At 51.3% G+C, this 16804-nt stretch overlaps 2 protein-coding genes across 2 annotated transcripts in view; one reads left to right on the top strand and one right to left on the bottom strand.

Moving 5' to 3' along the window:
- HABP2 (hyaluronan binding protein 2) overlaps positions 1–1879 on the top strand; it is a 35859-nt gene extending 33980 nt beyond the window's left edge. Inside the window, exon 13 of the mRNA XM_030842433.2 lies at positions 1715–1879. Within this exon, the coding sequence (XP_030698293.1) occupies positions 1715–1879 (165 nt within the window). The remainder of the gene's footprint in view (positions 1–1714) is intronic.
- A 497-nt stretch (positions 1880–2376) lies between these two features.
- Positions 2377–16804, bottom strand: part of NRAP (nebulin related anchoring protein) — a 75120-nt gene continuing 60692 nt past the window's right edge. The window contains 8 exon segments of the mRNA XM_060286069.1: positions 2377–2571; positions 3119–3250; positions 4008–4051; positions 4054–4316; positions 5853–5962; positions 9220–9324; positions 10954–11052; positions 11871–11975. Coding sequence (XP_060142052.1) covers positions 2467–2571; positions 3119–3250; positions 4008–4051; positions 4054–4316; positions 5853–5962; positions 9220–9324; positions 10954–11052; positions 11871–11975 — 963 coding nt within the window. The 3' untranslated portion in view covers positions 2377–2466.

Here is a 16804-nt window from a genome sequence, read left to right as displayed (position 1 = left end):
GGGTTTAAACGTGTGTGTGTGTGTGTGTGTGCGAAGGGAGAGGGTGACTTAACCCTAATAAACCAATTGGCTGAGTGACTTCTCTGTGGCCAGAGCCAATTTAGAACCTGCCTGACACCAGCCCCCATAGAGGACTTTGGGGGACCAGCATGGGCACATTCAAATCTGAGCTCCTCCCTACAAAGGGACCCAACAATGATCTCCCAGCCTTGAGCCCCTTTGGGGTTGGGAAATCACGGTCACTCTCCCCAGGGTTTGTGGCTGTACTGTGACCCTCTGCCCCTTCCCAAGGAGCCACAGATATCCACCTAATCAAAGGAGGTGTGTGGGCAGATGGCATTGATTTTCCCTAGGTCCCTAGAAGACGAATAAGAAAACAGATTGTTCAATTCCCTAGGTATTTCAAGGGCTTCCCTTGTAGGCTTTAAAAGCAGATGGTCATGGGTTTGAAACCTGCTTCTATCCTTTACTTTGTGACCTTTATCAATCACTGAATGGCTTAGTCAGCTCAGGCCTCTATGACAAATTACCTTAGACTTGGTGGCTGGCTTAAACATCAGACATTTATTTCTCACAGTCCTGGAGGCTGGAAGTCTGAAATCAGGTGCCGGCATGGGCGGGTTCTGGTGAGGACCCTCTTCCAGGTTGCAGACTGCCAACTTCTCATTGTGTCCTCACATGGTGGAGAGAGAAAGCTAGTTCTCTAGGGTCTCCTCTATAAGGGCACTAATACCATGCATGTAGCCTCCACCCTCATGACCTAATCACTTCCCCAAAGCCCCACCTCCTAATAACATCCCAGTGAGGATTAGGCTTCAGCATATGAATTTGGGGGCAGGGGGACATAAACATTCAACCCACTGCACCAAAATAATTCTCCAACCTCAGGTGTCTAACCTATAAAACGGAAAGAGTGTATGCATAAAATCAGCAGATGGTGGCTAAGATTGAAAGAGACAATTCATTAAAAATCCTACCAGTCGTGGTGCGCCAGCAGCAGTGTGTGTGTGTGTGTGTGTGTGTGAGAGAGAGAGAGAGAGAGAGAGAGAGAGAGAGACCATCATCATCCCCTCCACCTAAACTGGGGGGTTAATATGAACCAGGCACTGTTCTACGTGTTCTACAAACATTAGTCCTCACAAGACCCTCAGGGTGGGGCAGGGGTTCTGTTACTATCCACGGTTCACAGTGTGAGAAACCGAGGTCCCGTTGGCCAGCAGGCAGTAAGCCTGGTTTGGAGCCCAGCAGATCTAACTCCATGGACCGCGTTAAACATCAAGGTCACGCTGCCTCTGAGCCCCATCCTCCTTGTCATGTGTGTGCCCTTGTGGCTCCTGGAAGGGCTCTATCCAAACAGGGCACCTCTCAGCCTCCACCTGAGGGCCCCTCGTAATACCTGTATCACTAAGAGTCATGGCGGGTCAGGAAGTAGGGCTGGGCCTGGCACTGGGCCCCGGCCCCATGGCTTCTCTGACTCAGGAAGCCCTCACTGACTCAGGACGTAGGTCAGTATTTGTTTCTCTCCCTTCAGAGCACTGCGTCACATGAGGCGTTGGAAGAGCCTTGTTGCTACTTTCCCCAGGGCCGGCCAGCAGTCTCCCCGCTTCCCCCCGGTATCCCCCTGCCCCCGCCCCGGCATCCCCTCACGGAGGGTGGGGCAGTCTCTGAATGTATTCCTATTCACAAAGCTGATTCCTGCGTCTTTTTCCCATAGGGTGACTCTGGAGGCCCTCTGACCTGTGAGAAGGACGGTACCTACTACGTCTATGGGATCGTGAGCTGGGGCCTGGAGTGTGGGAAGAAGCCAGGAGTCTACACCCAAGTGACCAAATTCCTGACTTGGATCAAAGCCACCATGGAAAGTGAGGCTAGCTTTTGAGGTGTCTTCCAAAGCTCACAGCCCATCCTCCTTGACACCCAGCCAAGGCGAGGCCTCACGGGCAGCCGTGGACAGCCCCTGACGCCTCCGAGTGTGCAGGCTCTAAGCAGAGACCACTGCTGCCCAGCCTGGGATGCCCTGGACCAGCATGGCTGCCACTTCCTCAGGCTCCTTCCTGGGAAACCCAGAAATGAGAGAATCAATCTGAAGTATATGATGTTTGCTTCCCTTCCAACAATTGTAGCTTCTAGAAAATCAGTGTTCATCGACTGCCTTCACCTCGGACATTCGCAAATGTGAGATTTCAGACGGCTTAGCGTCAGTGGGGGTCACCTTTACATCTTTATTCCTCATCCCAGACACTCAAGGCACGCAACAGGGCCACCCACTTCTAGGTATCTGACAGAGGACCAAAACACAACATTCTCCACCCACTTTCAGAGAGTCGTTATTTTAATAAAGGAGGATCGGAGCATGGGCTGGGGTGCTGTTTTCACAGTTGGCCCCAACTGAAGCCATGTATGTCCCTGGCGTGCAAACTTCCTCTCCAGCTTCTCTCCCAAGAATCCCAGGTGGACGCCGCCCACTCACAACGGCAGGGCCTTCCTCCTTTTGACGTGAAGAATCTCGGTGGCATCTGGGTTCACATCCCCCCTCTGATCATCTCCGGTCTCTACAGCCTCCTGCCCCCCCTGCAGAAATCAAACATACCTCCCTGAGTTAAGACGAACCTTCTGTCCTGCTCCCATAGGACAAGCTGTCTAAAATGCTGGCCCTCCCCTTCCTTTCTCCCTCCTCCGTCCTCCCCAAGAAGAAGGATCCTCAAGGCAAGAAAGAGAGAGAAGTAAAGCCAATCTCTCATTTAGACGTGGCATCTTTCTTCCGAACAAAGTAGGGTTCAAAACCCAGACTGTTGTAGCCAGCAAGTCCCTGACCCCTTCCGTGAATGTAACGAGCAAACAGTCAGCACAGCCTGGGCTGCTGCGGCTGCTACTGATGTAGCCCTGGCACGTTTCGTCTCCGAAGAACTAATGGCTATGACTTCAGAGAAAACCCTGCAGGAAGTTTAACCCGGGTGTCATCCTCCTGGTCACCTCAGACCCATGAAATTAGGCGCCTTGCCTGAGCTGCATTTCACACGTCTTTAGAGCCAGCTGACCTTTGGCCAAAAATAAAGTTTGAAAAGAAACAATGAGTTTGCCTTTCCCCCGTGGCCTTGCAAGCCAGCCCGCTACTCACGTAAGCTCCCCGGAGACCCAGGCCCCTCGCGTTGGCCAGCTCTGCAGCCCGCCGAGCCATTTCCACTTTGTAGGAGCCAGGAGGTGTCCAGCCAATACCTCTGGTCAGGTTCAAGTCTGATTTGTACTTAACCTTGGGGGAAGGAGGGAGGCAAGAGGAATAGGTCAGCAGGGTTTGGGGGGAGGCTTAAGAAGCCTGCCCTGGAGAATATGCTGTCCGCGAAGCCCCGTCAAGGGAGGCAATTCAGCTTAAGCAGGAGCTCCCTGGCATCGAGGACCCTGTGTGCTGGGAGCTGGGCCAGCATAACGCTGTCCTCTGCATCTTTCCATTCAAGTGATGGGGCTGTAACGGGGGTGGAGGGTCAGAGACCTGGCTCAAGGCTGAGCTCCCATGTTGACTTGCTCTGTGGCCTTACGGAAGTCCTTTCCCTGTTTTGGGTTTCAGTTGCCTCCCAGAGAAAGGTCACGGTCCAGGCGACTACGAAGATCCCTTGGAAAGACGGCACAGCAATCCAGAGCTTGTGCTCTCACATCAGACCAAATGGGGCTCAGATCCCAGGCCCGCCACTTACGTGCCACGTGATCTTGAGTTTGTTACTTCACCTCTCTAAGCCTCAGGTTCCCCATCTGTAAACTGGGGCAGTGATGGGCTGGTTGTGAGAGCTATGTGGCACGGCGCTCAGAAAGCATTCAGCACAGAGCCTGGCCCACAGGAAGGACTCAGTACACTGCGATTCCTGTCATTTCTTCTGGCACTATTGAGTTAGGTCTCCCGGGTTCTATCTCAGCCCAGGTCCTCCCTGAAGGTAACGTGGGGTGTGGGATTCTGGCCATCTCTTATGAAGAGGCCCCAGAGGCCGGGCCTCGGCCAGGGAGCGAGGGCAGCCCACATCGCTCTGCAGCTGGTGGGCCTTCTCGGCAGGCTTCAGGCCGGCTGCTCTGGGTCGCAGGAGGGCTAGGGCAGGGGCTGCCTGTGGCACACGCTGCTGGCCAGCTGCTGGCTCCTCGTGGCTTGGAGGAAGCCAGGCTGGTCTGGGCGGCCGTGGAACTGGGACCGACTCTTAGCGAAGTCCTTCCTGTACTCATTGTCACTCTGGAGTTTGCTGACGCTGAGGAAACGCTTCATCCTCGGGTCGTCGTGGATGCTGCAGTACCCAGTCTGCAGGCCCCGGTCCCGCAGGAAGGCCTCTCCGTACCGGGAGTGCAGGTCAGAGATGCAGAGGGGGGTCATGGGTGCCCACCTCCCTTCTAGGACCAGTCCTCAGGATCTCAGCAGGAGGTTCAACCGTGGGTTAAGGGCACAGCTTTGGATTCAAGTAGACCTGGGGTCTGGATCTCCCTCTGTTGCCTACTAGCTGTGTGGCCTTGGGTCAGTTACTGAGCCTCTCTGGTTTCTTGGTTTCCCCACCTGATAAAATGGGAGAATGAACCTCCACCCCACGGGACACTGAGAGGATTCAGTGGGGGCTGAGCTTCACGTCTGGCGCAGGCTCAGATGCCCACCGAGTGCTGGTTGATGATATCATTGCTGCTGTAATGGTTAATACTCCAACAGCAAGAAAAATGTGTCCACTGTCTCAGTAGCCGCTCATCCTTTGATTCTTTCCAGCTTGCAGGGACCCAGTCCAATGCTCCTCAAACCATCTATAGTGAAGGACAGGATTCATTTTGTTTCGATTTTTAAAACTTCCAATCTGTCAAAGTCCAATATGCGGTCCTCCTGCCTGGGATCCGTATGTAGTGGTACCAGGTACATTCGACAACACGTAAAAACTGGCCTCTACTCTGCTCAACCAGAGAAGTCCACCAGTCACAGGCCTGGAGGTCATGACGTCCAATTGCTAAGAACGTTTCTGAATGCTTGCTCTTGATTTCTATACTTATCTCACTTTGGACCAGTAACAAGCCACTCGTGAATGATGACGTATCTAGTTAATGACATCTTCCTATTCAGTAAGGGAAGCGGCCGTGTTTTGTCATGTTCTGTGCATGACACTATGAACCCTTTGGTTTCATCCCTACATCAATCCTAGGAGACCAGTATTAGATGTCTATTTCATAGATGGAGATATTTGAGTTCAGAGAATTTAAGCAACTTGCCCAAGACCAGAGAGCCAATTCCTAAGTGACTGAGCCAGGATTTGAACTCAAGCCAATCTAGGGGGGAAACCCAATCTCTTTCTATCCCATCACAGTGCACTTCAGCTAAAAAAAAATAGTCCCTCAATGGAAGGTCAACAAATCAATCATACGTTAATTGACTTCTAGGTACTGTCCACATGCGTCAACCTTTAAGAGTGCCTCTCTCTTTTTTTTTTTTTTTTGGCGGTACGCGGGCCTCTCACTGTCGTGGCTTCTCCCGTTGCAGAGTACAGGCTCCGGACGCGCAGGCTCAGCGGCCATGGCTCACGGGCCCAACCGCTCCGCGGCATGTGGGATCTTCCCAGACCGGGGCACGAACCCGTGTCCCCTGAATCGGCAGGCAGACTCTCAACCACTGCGCCACCAGGGAAGCCCAAGAGTGCCTCTCTTAAAACAGAGGGAGTGGGAATACAACCCTCCCCAATTCCAAATTTCTGGCTAAGATGCTAAAAAATAAGGCCAACTTTTTTCTTTCATTTGAAATATTTGTTCAGTTTTGGTTCCCGGTGGTTTGCCTTTCAACAGATCTGGGAAAACCAGAGCAAAACCTATCAGTGAGAGAGAGAGAGAGGAGGGAGAGAATGTGAGGTCTTACGTCACTGGCAATCTCCCTGGATGCCCGGGCGGTCTGGAACGGGATGGCGTCCAGCCTGAAGTCATAGCCACCATCCCGGGTCTGTTCCCAAGAGTTTCTGTAGACTTTCTAGTTGGGGAAACAAAGAAATGAGTGAGCGGGGAGTGAGTAGCTCCATGTCTGGAATGTTGCTGGTTCTCAGTGGGAGCGGCTCCTAAACACACACCCTCTGTCTTGCTGGTGCCCAGAACGGCAGAGCCCGTGGTCCCACATCCATCCTGAGGACTTCCCCAGCTCTGGCCACAAAGGGCTTCGGCTCTCAGCCCCCAGCCTGAGCTTCAGGCCCTGCTCTGGTGGGTCTTGGGGTCTGTGGGTCTGGCTCATTTGCTATGTCCCACTGGTACCAGGTGCCCCTGACCCCCTTCCTTCTGTCTTTGCTTTTACTTTCAGCGTTTCAGGTTTGCAGCCTCTAGATGCCAAAACTCAAAAGTTCAAGAACCCCGTTTCTTCCCACACGCCGAAGGTTCTGTTCCTTGGGTCCTGGCACCCACGTGTTCACTGGCTCCACTGACTTCCTGGGGGCCCCTGGGCTACCTCTGATGCCACGTCACAGCACCCCTATGAAGCATGCTGTATCCCACATGCACCCCTGGTGCCTGCACCGAGGGAGAGCCTTCCCCTGAATTAAATTGATCGTCAGGAACCTGCCCGAGTTCCTGACCCCCGTATTTCACATCTTCCTCTTTCATTTTTTCCCTTTTCAAGTTGTTCTCACACACCCTCGGGGAGTCTGTAATCACATCCTCTCAGTCCTCAGGTAGGCCCACATCACCGATGGAGGCATCAAAATCTCCCGTGCCTTCATGTAGCTAATTTTTTTTTTTTTCAAGATAAGGGAATGGCTCCATGAAAGGAGTCATCTGGAGATCCCAGCGGAAGGCTGTTCTTTATTCCGCCACAGAGAAGGGAGACAGCAGGCGAGGCACATCACCAACAGATGACAAAGTGACAGCCCCAGAGCGTGTCGGTCTCTCACTCATTCCCAGAGCCAGGGCAGGCGAGGGGGCCCTTGGAAACAGAGGTCAAGGCTGAGGCTCTGTTCTACAGGGGATTCGGGGGATTAAGCCCAGGAAAAGTGGCAGAAAAAAGCCAAGTGCCCTCACGCCACCCCACAACCGGGCCTGGAGCTAGAGGGGACCACGGAAAGCTTGAGCCAAGCGCGGTGGGGCTCATGGTTCTTCCCTGCCGCTGTTCGCCACCTCCACCTTCATCCCCGCCTCCGGCCCCAACACCACAAACCAGGAGCCAGACGCCTATTTTGCTCAACCAATCATTGCTGGGGTCATCACCTTACGGACAGATCACAATCAGGGCCCAAAGGATTAGATTTCCTGGGTCACCACTGAGTTTAGCCTGGCTGGACCGAGAGGTATGAGGAAGGGGAGGGGCATTCAGACAATGACAGACCAGCCAGCCCCTCCAGCGTTACGCTTCCCGTTCTGATGGTCCCGCAAATGTTAGACTAGCAAATAGAGCCAAAGCCCTTATCGTTCCCTGGAAAGGGGTCTGCTGCGGTGCCTTCCTAATGAGCGCCCCCGTGCCAGATCTGGGCTAGGGAATGACACCGGTCCATCCACAGCCTCAGACTCCGAGGTCACCCCGCTCCGGTGTTCAGTGCATCCCAGCCTCTGAGGCTCTGTAACTGAGGCCCAAATCGGGGTGCTCCCCGAGGTGCTGGACCCCCGCCTCCTGTCTCCCTATACACTAGTTGCTTGATTGTCATCACTTCCTCCCCGGGTTTTTTTTATTCTGTTGAGGTTCTCGCCTTGCCACTGGGAGCCTTTAGACTTCGCAGGCTCTTTGATTTGGAACCCTGGGCGCTCCTCTTCTTTATCACAGTGGGCACAGCTTTGCCCTCATCCTCACACATTAGAGTCATTTGATTCTTTAGTTATTTCGGCTGCCTTACACATCTCAGTGGCTTTCTTTGCCCAGGAAGGTCACCTTCCCTCCACATCATCCTCACAGAGCACTTGATCCAATTGTGCGTATCCTACACGCCCCCGAAGAACTGCTCTTTCAAAAGAGGTCCATGAGTTCTCCATACCCGCGTGCCCTGGCGGCTAATTTCAGCTCCGGAACTCGGCAGACTGGCATCCCTCGTGGGAGGAGAGAGGCTTCTGCCACCGGCCTGGGGTGGCTGTCCTCCTTAAGCTGGGCCCCAAATGGACTGGTAGTTTTATCCCAGTTTCCAGGGCAATGGGCCTCCAATAGTTCCTCTAATGGGGGCCTTGCCTTCCCACATCCTTGCAGCATTAATGAGATGGATGTTTTGTCCAAGCTCCGCTGAGGGGGAGGTCCTGCTTCCCCAGATGGAGGTCAGCCCACCAGAGCTGCTGTTCTAAAATTATCCCTCGCACAGCCCTCAAAAGCATCAAATGGTCATAATAACTCATATTTACAAAGCACCATCACATTCACTGTGTGGGATCCCACAGGGCTTTACAAACGCAACAAACTAATACACACGCTAACTAGAAGGCGCCTCTCGCCAACCCCCTGTTGATCTTCACGGAGCCCCAGGACACAATGGCCGGGCCAGGGCGGGAAGAATGGCCAGACTCTGGGAGGCCCCGCGCTGCCCCAGGCCGACACACTCAGCCTGTGTTATTCTGATCTGACAGCCTCTTTTGATTCTGCCGCCTCGATACCTGTTATCCCAGGATCACAGCTTTGCTGGTAGAGCGGCCGCCTATTCTATTACAACCAGGGGCCTCCAACCCCTGCCAACAAGCCTGGGTTTAGGAAACAGCATCTCCGTGATGCATGCAAAGGGCACACATCCAAGGGAAACAGACGTGTTGGGGTCCACAGCCTCACACACAAAGGAGCGGATTGTGTTGGGACCAGATGGACTACAATTGCAGCATCTTTCTAAACTGCAGAAAGCAGAGAAAGCGTCACTTTGTCTCCAAACTTACACTGCTCTGAATGGCTAAGGAGAGGTGTCCAAAGAACAAACAGAGCAGGTATCTACACCCGCGGGGCCAGGGCACCGGCAACACTCCTCTGGCCGTAACCCAGCACCTGACCGAGGTCTCTGGAGCCAGGCCCAGCATTAGGATTTGAGAGCTAGAAGGACCACAGACATTGGCTAGCACAGCTCCAGCCCCATTTTACAGCTGGGAAACTGAGGCCCAGCGAGGAAAGTGGCTCAAAGTCACACATGTCACTTGTCCCACTCTCAATCCACGGTTCTTTCCACTCCCAGCCTCCCTTCCTAGGACCTTCTTTTTTTTTTTTTTTTTTTAACAAATAAAATCCCGTTTGGGCACAGATCATTTACAGGAACAGGCACACACCACATGAACCTCTGGTTCACTTACGTCGCTCAGATGCAGCGCGTTGAGGCGGGCTCTGGTGAAATCGGGGTGGTCGGGGACCAGGGTGTATCTGTGCCGGGATTCGGCACCCCCTGACCTGTACAGGCGCTGCGGGGAAGAAGGCTCACAGTAAATGGGAAACCGCACTTGCCGCAGCCAAGGTGAAGAAGGGGCCGATTCCCGTTCCTGACCCCTCCCACTCAAGTGACCCCATACCCTCGCCCCAGGGCACAGAAGCCCATGGAGAGCATCCCTCCAGAAGCCACCCAGGAAGGGAGGGGCCCATGTGGCCAGGGTCAGGCGGTGGCGGGGTTGGTTTTTTTTTTTTTTAAAGAAGATGTTGGGGGTAGGAGTTTATTAATTAATTAATTTATTTTTGGCTGTGTTGGGTCTTCGTTTCTGTGCGAGGGCTTTCTCTAGCTGTGGTGAGCGGGGGCCACTCTTCATCGCCGTGCGCGGGCCTCTCACTATGGCGGCCTCGCAGCCTCTCTTGTTGCGGAGCACAGGCTCCAGACGCGCAGGCTCAGTAATTGTGGCTCACGGGCCTAGTCGCTCCGCGGCATGTGGGATCCTCCCAGACCAGGGCTCGAACCCGTGTCCCCTGCATTGGCAGGCAGATTCTCAACCACTGCGCCACCAGGGAAGCCCCCGGGGTTGGTTTTAAATAAACCCTGCTTAAAATATTCATCAAGATTTGCTCCAAAAGGGTCACAAACCATCACCCTGGCTGGCTGTGCCTGTGTGTTTCACAAACAGCATAAGCGGGTGGATATTTCAGAGAACCTTTGCGAATGGGCATTGCTCAAGCTTTTTACTAGTGACAAGATGCCTCCATACCTCTGCTACTTAACACTAATAGTAATAATAAAAAGACACAACAGCTGAAAAGTCTTAAATGCCTTAATATCTGTTCAGAAGTGTGACGTTTTCACAGTCCACCCTGTGTCCCAAGAAGACACAATTTTAAAACTCAAGCTTTATCTTAGTTGCTATCTTTAGGGCAGCAATCTAAGAATTGCAAACAATTTTAGGAAGTGGTTGAGTCTCATCCAGTTTTAGAGAGGAAATATAATATTTAATATTTCAACCCTTTCCCAAATTCAATTTGGGTTTTGCAGATGTGAACTGGTCAGTACAACATTTGGACTCTGTGAGCACGGGGCAGCTTCGTCAGTGTGCGAAATCCAATCCCTGGACAATTTCAGAGAAAAAAATATATATGTAACTTCCTAGTCTTCGAAATTAATACAGGAGAGAGGAAATGGGGCTAAATCATGTAGAGAGTAAAAGCAGAAAGAAGCTTTGATATAGCCGGTTTTTCTTTTCTTTTTTCTAATTGGCTTATGTTAAGCTTTTAATTCCATTAACATTTATCAACAATTAAGATGTATCTGACCTAGTGTTTGGTAAGGGATCATCAATACTACTTAGTATTATTATTGTTATGATTATGAGTCAAACTAGAGACATTTATTGAGGACTTGCTTGTTCCGATACTTGCTAAAAGCTTCATGTACTTTTATTTATTTAACCCTCATTTAATTCACTCAATCTTATGAAGTGGTTGCTATTATTACCCTCCTTTCAAATAAGGGAGCTGGAGTTAGAAGACATTAGAAAGCGGACCCAAGATCGCCCGGGGAAGGGACAAAAGGTTTGCCCTCACATCTTAAGCACTGACCACTGCACAGCACTACCCACTCCTGGGCCTGGGATGAGTGAAGAGAAAACACCCACCTCATTGCAATGCATGTAGCTGTTCTTGGCATGAACTAGGTCTGGAGAGTCAACCACCGTGGTGAATTTGATAGTGTCTGGTTTTTTACGGTATTTGGTCTATAAGAGAAGGACCGAGATTCTCATGAAACAATCAAACACCACATGCACTTTTCTGAGTGCAGCTTCACCCCATCCACTCAGTACCAAAGGCGCCAATGATGTGATTGGAAAACACGTCTCTCTTCTCGGTGGGCACCTCACCAGCATACGGAAGAGATCCAAGCTGCCTCTGTGATAAGGAACATTTTCCGGGTATTTACATTCTTGAAAAGAGAGGCTGCAAAATGCCATAGCTCATCGCAATAAAGGAATTCAATAAAGGGAGGGATCCAGCAACAAGGTGGCCCTGCTCAGACCCTATAAAAGTAGGTTCTGTTATTAAGGAACTGAAGAAAGCAGTGACGCCCTCAGCGAGCTCCCAGGGCAAGAATCTCTAGGTCATCAATATGGCGGGGAGTTCAGGGAACGTAACCATCTCTGTGCAACTTTTAACAGCCTCTGAAGTCAGACGACCCCCTGACACTGGACTCTGTGAGTAAACTCAGGAGATGGGTGGCAAACCCTCTCTCTGCCTCCCCCAAAATAATGGGCCAGCTTAGATCACAATTGTACATTAACGCCTCTCTTGAGAATCTTCTAATGCATCACCCCCTTTCACTGCCCAACTGGAACATGCCTTTAACTCCCCAGCAAGTGAATTCACTGGGAGGGAAATCTTGTTCTGTCTCGGGATTTGGCTGCAAATGGCCCCAGAGAAATATCAGGAGTCCAGTGGCCATGGGGCCCTCTTGGGATCTCCAGTCCATCTGCAGTTTCCCTCGTCAGGAGGAAATAAACGCCAGGTTGCGTCTGTGGTAGAGTCAGATTAATGGTACCTCGCTGATGAGCTCTCCGGCTTTCTTTGCACTCTCTATCTGTGGGGAACTCAGCGCCAGCCATCCTGTCCCCTTCATGCCCATCAGGTCTGATCTGTAGTGCAACTGCAGGAAGAAAATCATTGGCTTTTATCAGGAGAGGGTCGAAGACTGTGGGGCATTTGTAAAAATGCTTCATCGCAACATTTCAACATCTTCATTGAGGTGCGTTCTGCATGTCATCGAGTCAAACTGTTTGAGTTTGTGCACTCTCTCCAGAATCAAATAACGGGTCCAGTGTACGATACAGGAAGGTCCCACCCGTAAACTGTCTGGATTTGAAGCAGAAGGTACTGACCTGCGGGAACGATCCCTAAGAACGACCTGAGATATACACCCCAGCCCACACATCAGCCCCCATCATTTTGTTTCATTCTGGCAGTGAGGCGATTGACCGCCTGCCTAAACAGAAACGTTTTTATACACTTTCAGTTGATCAAAGGGCTTTGAGCTCTGGATCAAACCTGCTGTGACTCGGAGCAAATCACTGTACCAAAATGTGACTCAGTTTCTCTCTGTGATACCTGAAGGTCATGACAACCCCTCTGTTCTCATGAAAACACCTGAGAGTCCTGAGGGGTAAAAGCCACTCTATGTGTTAGATTTGTTTTTTTCTTGCGGTGGTGGGGGGGAGGGGAAGACGATTACAGCAGGACTCTCAAAACTGGAACAAACCTGGCTACACCTGGCGAATGGTGTGCAAGCCATTTTACTCTTTCTGTGCCTCGGTTTACCCCTTCTCCTGCTTCTACTCATGATTTGCTTATATTGCACAAATGGGCTTAAGGTTTATCCACCTTCTTCCTTTTAAGGACTCAAAAGATCAGGAGTACAGCATCAATTCTGGGGAGAAAATAGTAAGTACGGTTTTAAGACAATGGGTCCGTAGTAGGTACGGAACATGCAACTTGCAGCCTTTAACACCTGTGTATATAAAAGGGAAACTTAAAGCATCAAATGAACTCAGTTTTGACATTTTCAAAACAAAACAAAAGACAGTGGGTCTGATTAGGAGTCTCCTAAAATGTTAAATCTAATTACCATGCTTTGATCTGCTCACCATTACCTACGAAGAGACAGCTGCTTTTCTTCCTCTCCATATGGAAATTAGGCATTTTTAAAGGTGGAAAGAGACTCTCTAAGGAAATCTGAAATTTGGATCTAAACGAAGTTGCTAGCCTTTCTCTAATTTAGATATAAGCTCTGCTGTAACGCAAAACACCCACTCCTGAAATCAGCCTTTTCGGCCTTTTTAGTTTTCTTTCATTTCAGGAATCACAGTGCCCCTCACAGCTGGCCTCAGAGAGGGTCCGTTTCTGATCTACTGTCTGCTGGTTAAGGCCCCTGTGCAAATTCCACTCTGCTTTCCAACTGGTGCAGGGAGACATCACTCAGGTCCCAGAGCACGTTTCAAAACCCCATGTCAGTGAGATTGCTTTTTATACCGCGATCTTTCAGTCTACACCGGCAAAGCTTTTGCCTTCCACTCTGATAAAGAACAGAGAAAATTGGATAAATTTCTAAGTTAGAGAGAATCATCCTACAGGGCCTCTTCACAGCCAGGCCTTGCTCCTTTCATAAGTGAGATGAAGCGGGGAGCACGCTTTCAACTTGCCTTTTGTGGAGCTGAACAGTGCGAGCGCAGGTGAGTCAGAAGGCAAGATGCAGGTTCCCCAAAGATCTGACTGCGCCTTAGACTCTCTTATAAATGAATTGTCTATTGATATTTCTGCTCCCAGCCCAGCTTTGACTATTCACGCAGACCCTAAAAACAACACGCCTGCCCCAGACTTCACGATAAAACAGGGAGAGAGAGGAGGGGAGTCAAGGAGAATCGGCCCAAAGACGGTTTCAAAGAAGGATTCTAAGATAATAAGAGACCTTCTCAGGACGCCCAGCTGAATTTGGCTTCCCCACATGGCAGCCTCACTCTTTGCCCTTGTATATACGAAGGCCTAGAAGCCACCTTCGGAGTCATACGCGGGGTTTCCCGGCACCCCTATCCTGGAGCACAGTGTGGCAGACACACGAGCTGCAGCTTTCAGCCCCCGAGTTCTAACAGGAATGACATAAGCAGATGCACCTAGGAGGTGGCCAGGGGAAGGGGTATATTCGTCATATTAATAAGAATCACCATAACCACTACCTTGCTACCTTGCATAGGGTGTGGTTTGCTTCAGACTCATTATCTTATTCAGCCCTTGTGCCATTCTCAAAGGACGAGCTCTTATTCCCATCTACAGAACAATGTCTGGGTTTAAATGTTTGCTCAGATTCTCAGAAGAGTTACCAGCTGCTGTCCTGTGGGGATGCTGCATGGGTGGTCCTTAAGAGAACACTCGGGAGCCAGGGCACCTGGGTTCCTAATCTAGCCACCACGGGGAGCCAGAGAGCACTGAACCCAGAGTCGGGAGCCCAGAGCCCCACTTTGCCTCTTACTAGCCGTATGGTCTTGAGCAAATCATTTCCCTGCCGGCTTATGACCCTAAGCAAGTTACTGAAGATTACAGGTGCCTTAGTTACCGCAACTGTAAAAATGGGAGTAATGCCAGTACTTACCTAGATACTACATGACATGGTTCGCGCAAGATATTTAAACAAACGCCTGACCCAGGATAAGCATTCCATACTTTTTAGGTATTGTTATTGTTGTTGTTATTTGTGATGGTGGGGAAACTGAAGCTAGGAGAGCTTAAGGAGTCTCCTGAGGCCGGGTAGCCATAAAGGGCGGGGCCAGGACTGTCCCCTTGACTGTCCCTGCTTGTTCTTTGCAGGATGCCCTGCAGCCCCCGCGTGAGATCACGGAGGGGAGGGTGCACTGGCAGATTGGGAAAGACTAAGAGGTGACTGAACCAGCACCGACTCGTGGTGGAGTGTGGCCTGGGCGGAGCACACGTCTCAGATACATCCCTGAGGTTAGTATGACTTGAGCCATCACGGCCTTGAGGACCTTCTCCCCAGGGGTGAGCCCCTAGTCCCACAGCATTCTTTCTGGCCTGGGTGGAAGAGGACAGGAGAAATGGCTGAAGGCTACTGAGGGCTACTGTTCCTACCCTAGATTCTGCTGAACTGAGTGAGCTCACATGAAGCCTTTGTCTCCTTTTGCTGTAACATAACCACATGGAATTGGACTTTCAGCGATGACTCTGAGAAGACTAAAGCCTCAGAGCCATCTGTGGACACTGTGCGGGGCTACTGTTCACAGCATCCTAGAGTCCAAGACCCCCCAGTTTAACAAACCTGAAGTTTCAAAACAATGCATGAAGAACAACACAGTCATTTTTCAATTAGGCAATAATTTCTCAGCACACATCATTCTAATACATCTCCCATTTGGTAAAGTGTCAGTCTAAGATTGCCAGCTAGCGCTTCTTGGGAAGGACCCTCTGTCTTAGTTTGTTCTTCCGCTTCGGTTTTTTTTTTTTTTTTTTTAGTGTTAAAATACCCTTTCATTTCAGAAGTAACTAATATAAATGGTAGTCTGAGGTAGGGTTTGGTTTTTGGTATTGTTCCTTACTTAGTTAAACAGTCTGACATTATGTTGATGTCAGCATTTTAAAAAACATTAATCTATGAATCCTGAAATCTGAGATCACCAATTAAATCAAACCTCTTTGCTTTTCCAGTGGAGACATGGAGGCCTAGAAAGCCAAGTGGCCGCGGAAGGACTGCCAGCGAGTGACGAAGCTGGGCTTCCAGCTTGGCCCCCGACCTCTCCCCGGTGGCCTCTGTAACTTCCTCAGGACCTGTCCTGTCCCGGGAGGTTTCTCTTCTCCCCAGGAATAGGCCACCGACAAGAGGGTCCCGGGCTGGGCACCAAGTCATGCTATGAGTTCTTCGTGGACCTCAGGGTGGCCTTCTAGCAAGCGGAAGGCTTTCTAAGTGGGTCCTGAGCTGTGCTTCAGTGACCACGTGCCCTGAGTGGGGACCGATGAACTCACCCTGCTCTACACTCTGCTGGTTGGTGCCCAACACGATACTGCAGTTCCAGCAGATCTCGAGGCATAATTAGATGACCCTGACGTTCATTAAGTCACATCATCGTTGTCACAATTAATCATCCGTTAGGTGTTTACAACACTCTCCTGTGCAATATAATCAAACTAGAAGCAGCCGCTTCTCTGAAGGCCACCAGAGTTGGAAGGCTTGGTGGAGAACATAGCCCGAAATGCTCACACCCACTGGCGTGTTCCTGCAGACAAGGTACCATGCTCAGTGCATCATATAGACCAGCCCTCAACTGAGAACCGGGTTCTCAATTGGGTGCAGATTTGTCCCCCGGTGCATTTGGCAATATTTGGAGACATTTTTGATTGTCACGCTAAGGGGGTGCTGTGGGATGTAGAGGGTAGAGGCCAGGGACACTGCAGTGCACAGGACAGGCCCCCGTGACAAAGCATCCAGCCCCAAAGGTCAAAAGGGCCTGAGCTGGGAAACCGTGATATGGATGATAAGGACTGATGTGACCACAGTCCCTTGGGCTCTGGTCTAACGTGAGAGCGCCTTCCTCCTAGGGAGCCGCGGGGCTGGGGAGACGATGCACGGACGCCCGCGTGGTGCAGAGCCTGCCATGCGCACGCGCCCGGTAAGTGCTGACCGTGACCACATTTTCACCGCGGCCCCGGCCCGGCTGAGGGAGCCGAGGCTTGGAGTGGCCTGGGACTGACTCCAGAGCCTTCCACCACGGGGGCAGTGGCTGGCGCTACCCACCTACAGGCTTGATGACCTTGCGTGGGCCAGGACCTCCTCTCTCTGGGCCTCAGCGTCCACACCTGCCTCGTAGGAAGCGTGACTCCCCTGCACCAGATGGCTGGAGGGCTGGGAGTGTGGGCTCTGGAGGCAGTCCTGCCTCGGCCCCTCCCACGCGACCTCGCCTGTGAAACAGGAGCAGCAAC

Source organism: Globicephala melas, chromosome 16 (genome assembly GCF_963455315.2).
Source record: "Globicephala melas chromosome 16, mGloMel1.2, whole genome shotgun sequence".
NCBI lineage: Eukaryota > Metazoa > Chordata > Mammalia > Artiodactyla > Delphinidae > Globicephala > Globicephala melas.
Note: the sequence above shows the minus strand (reverse complement) of the source record. Positions and strands in the feature narration are given on the sequence as shown.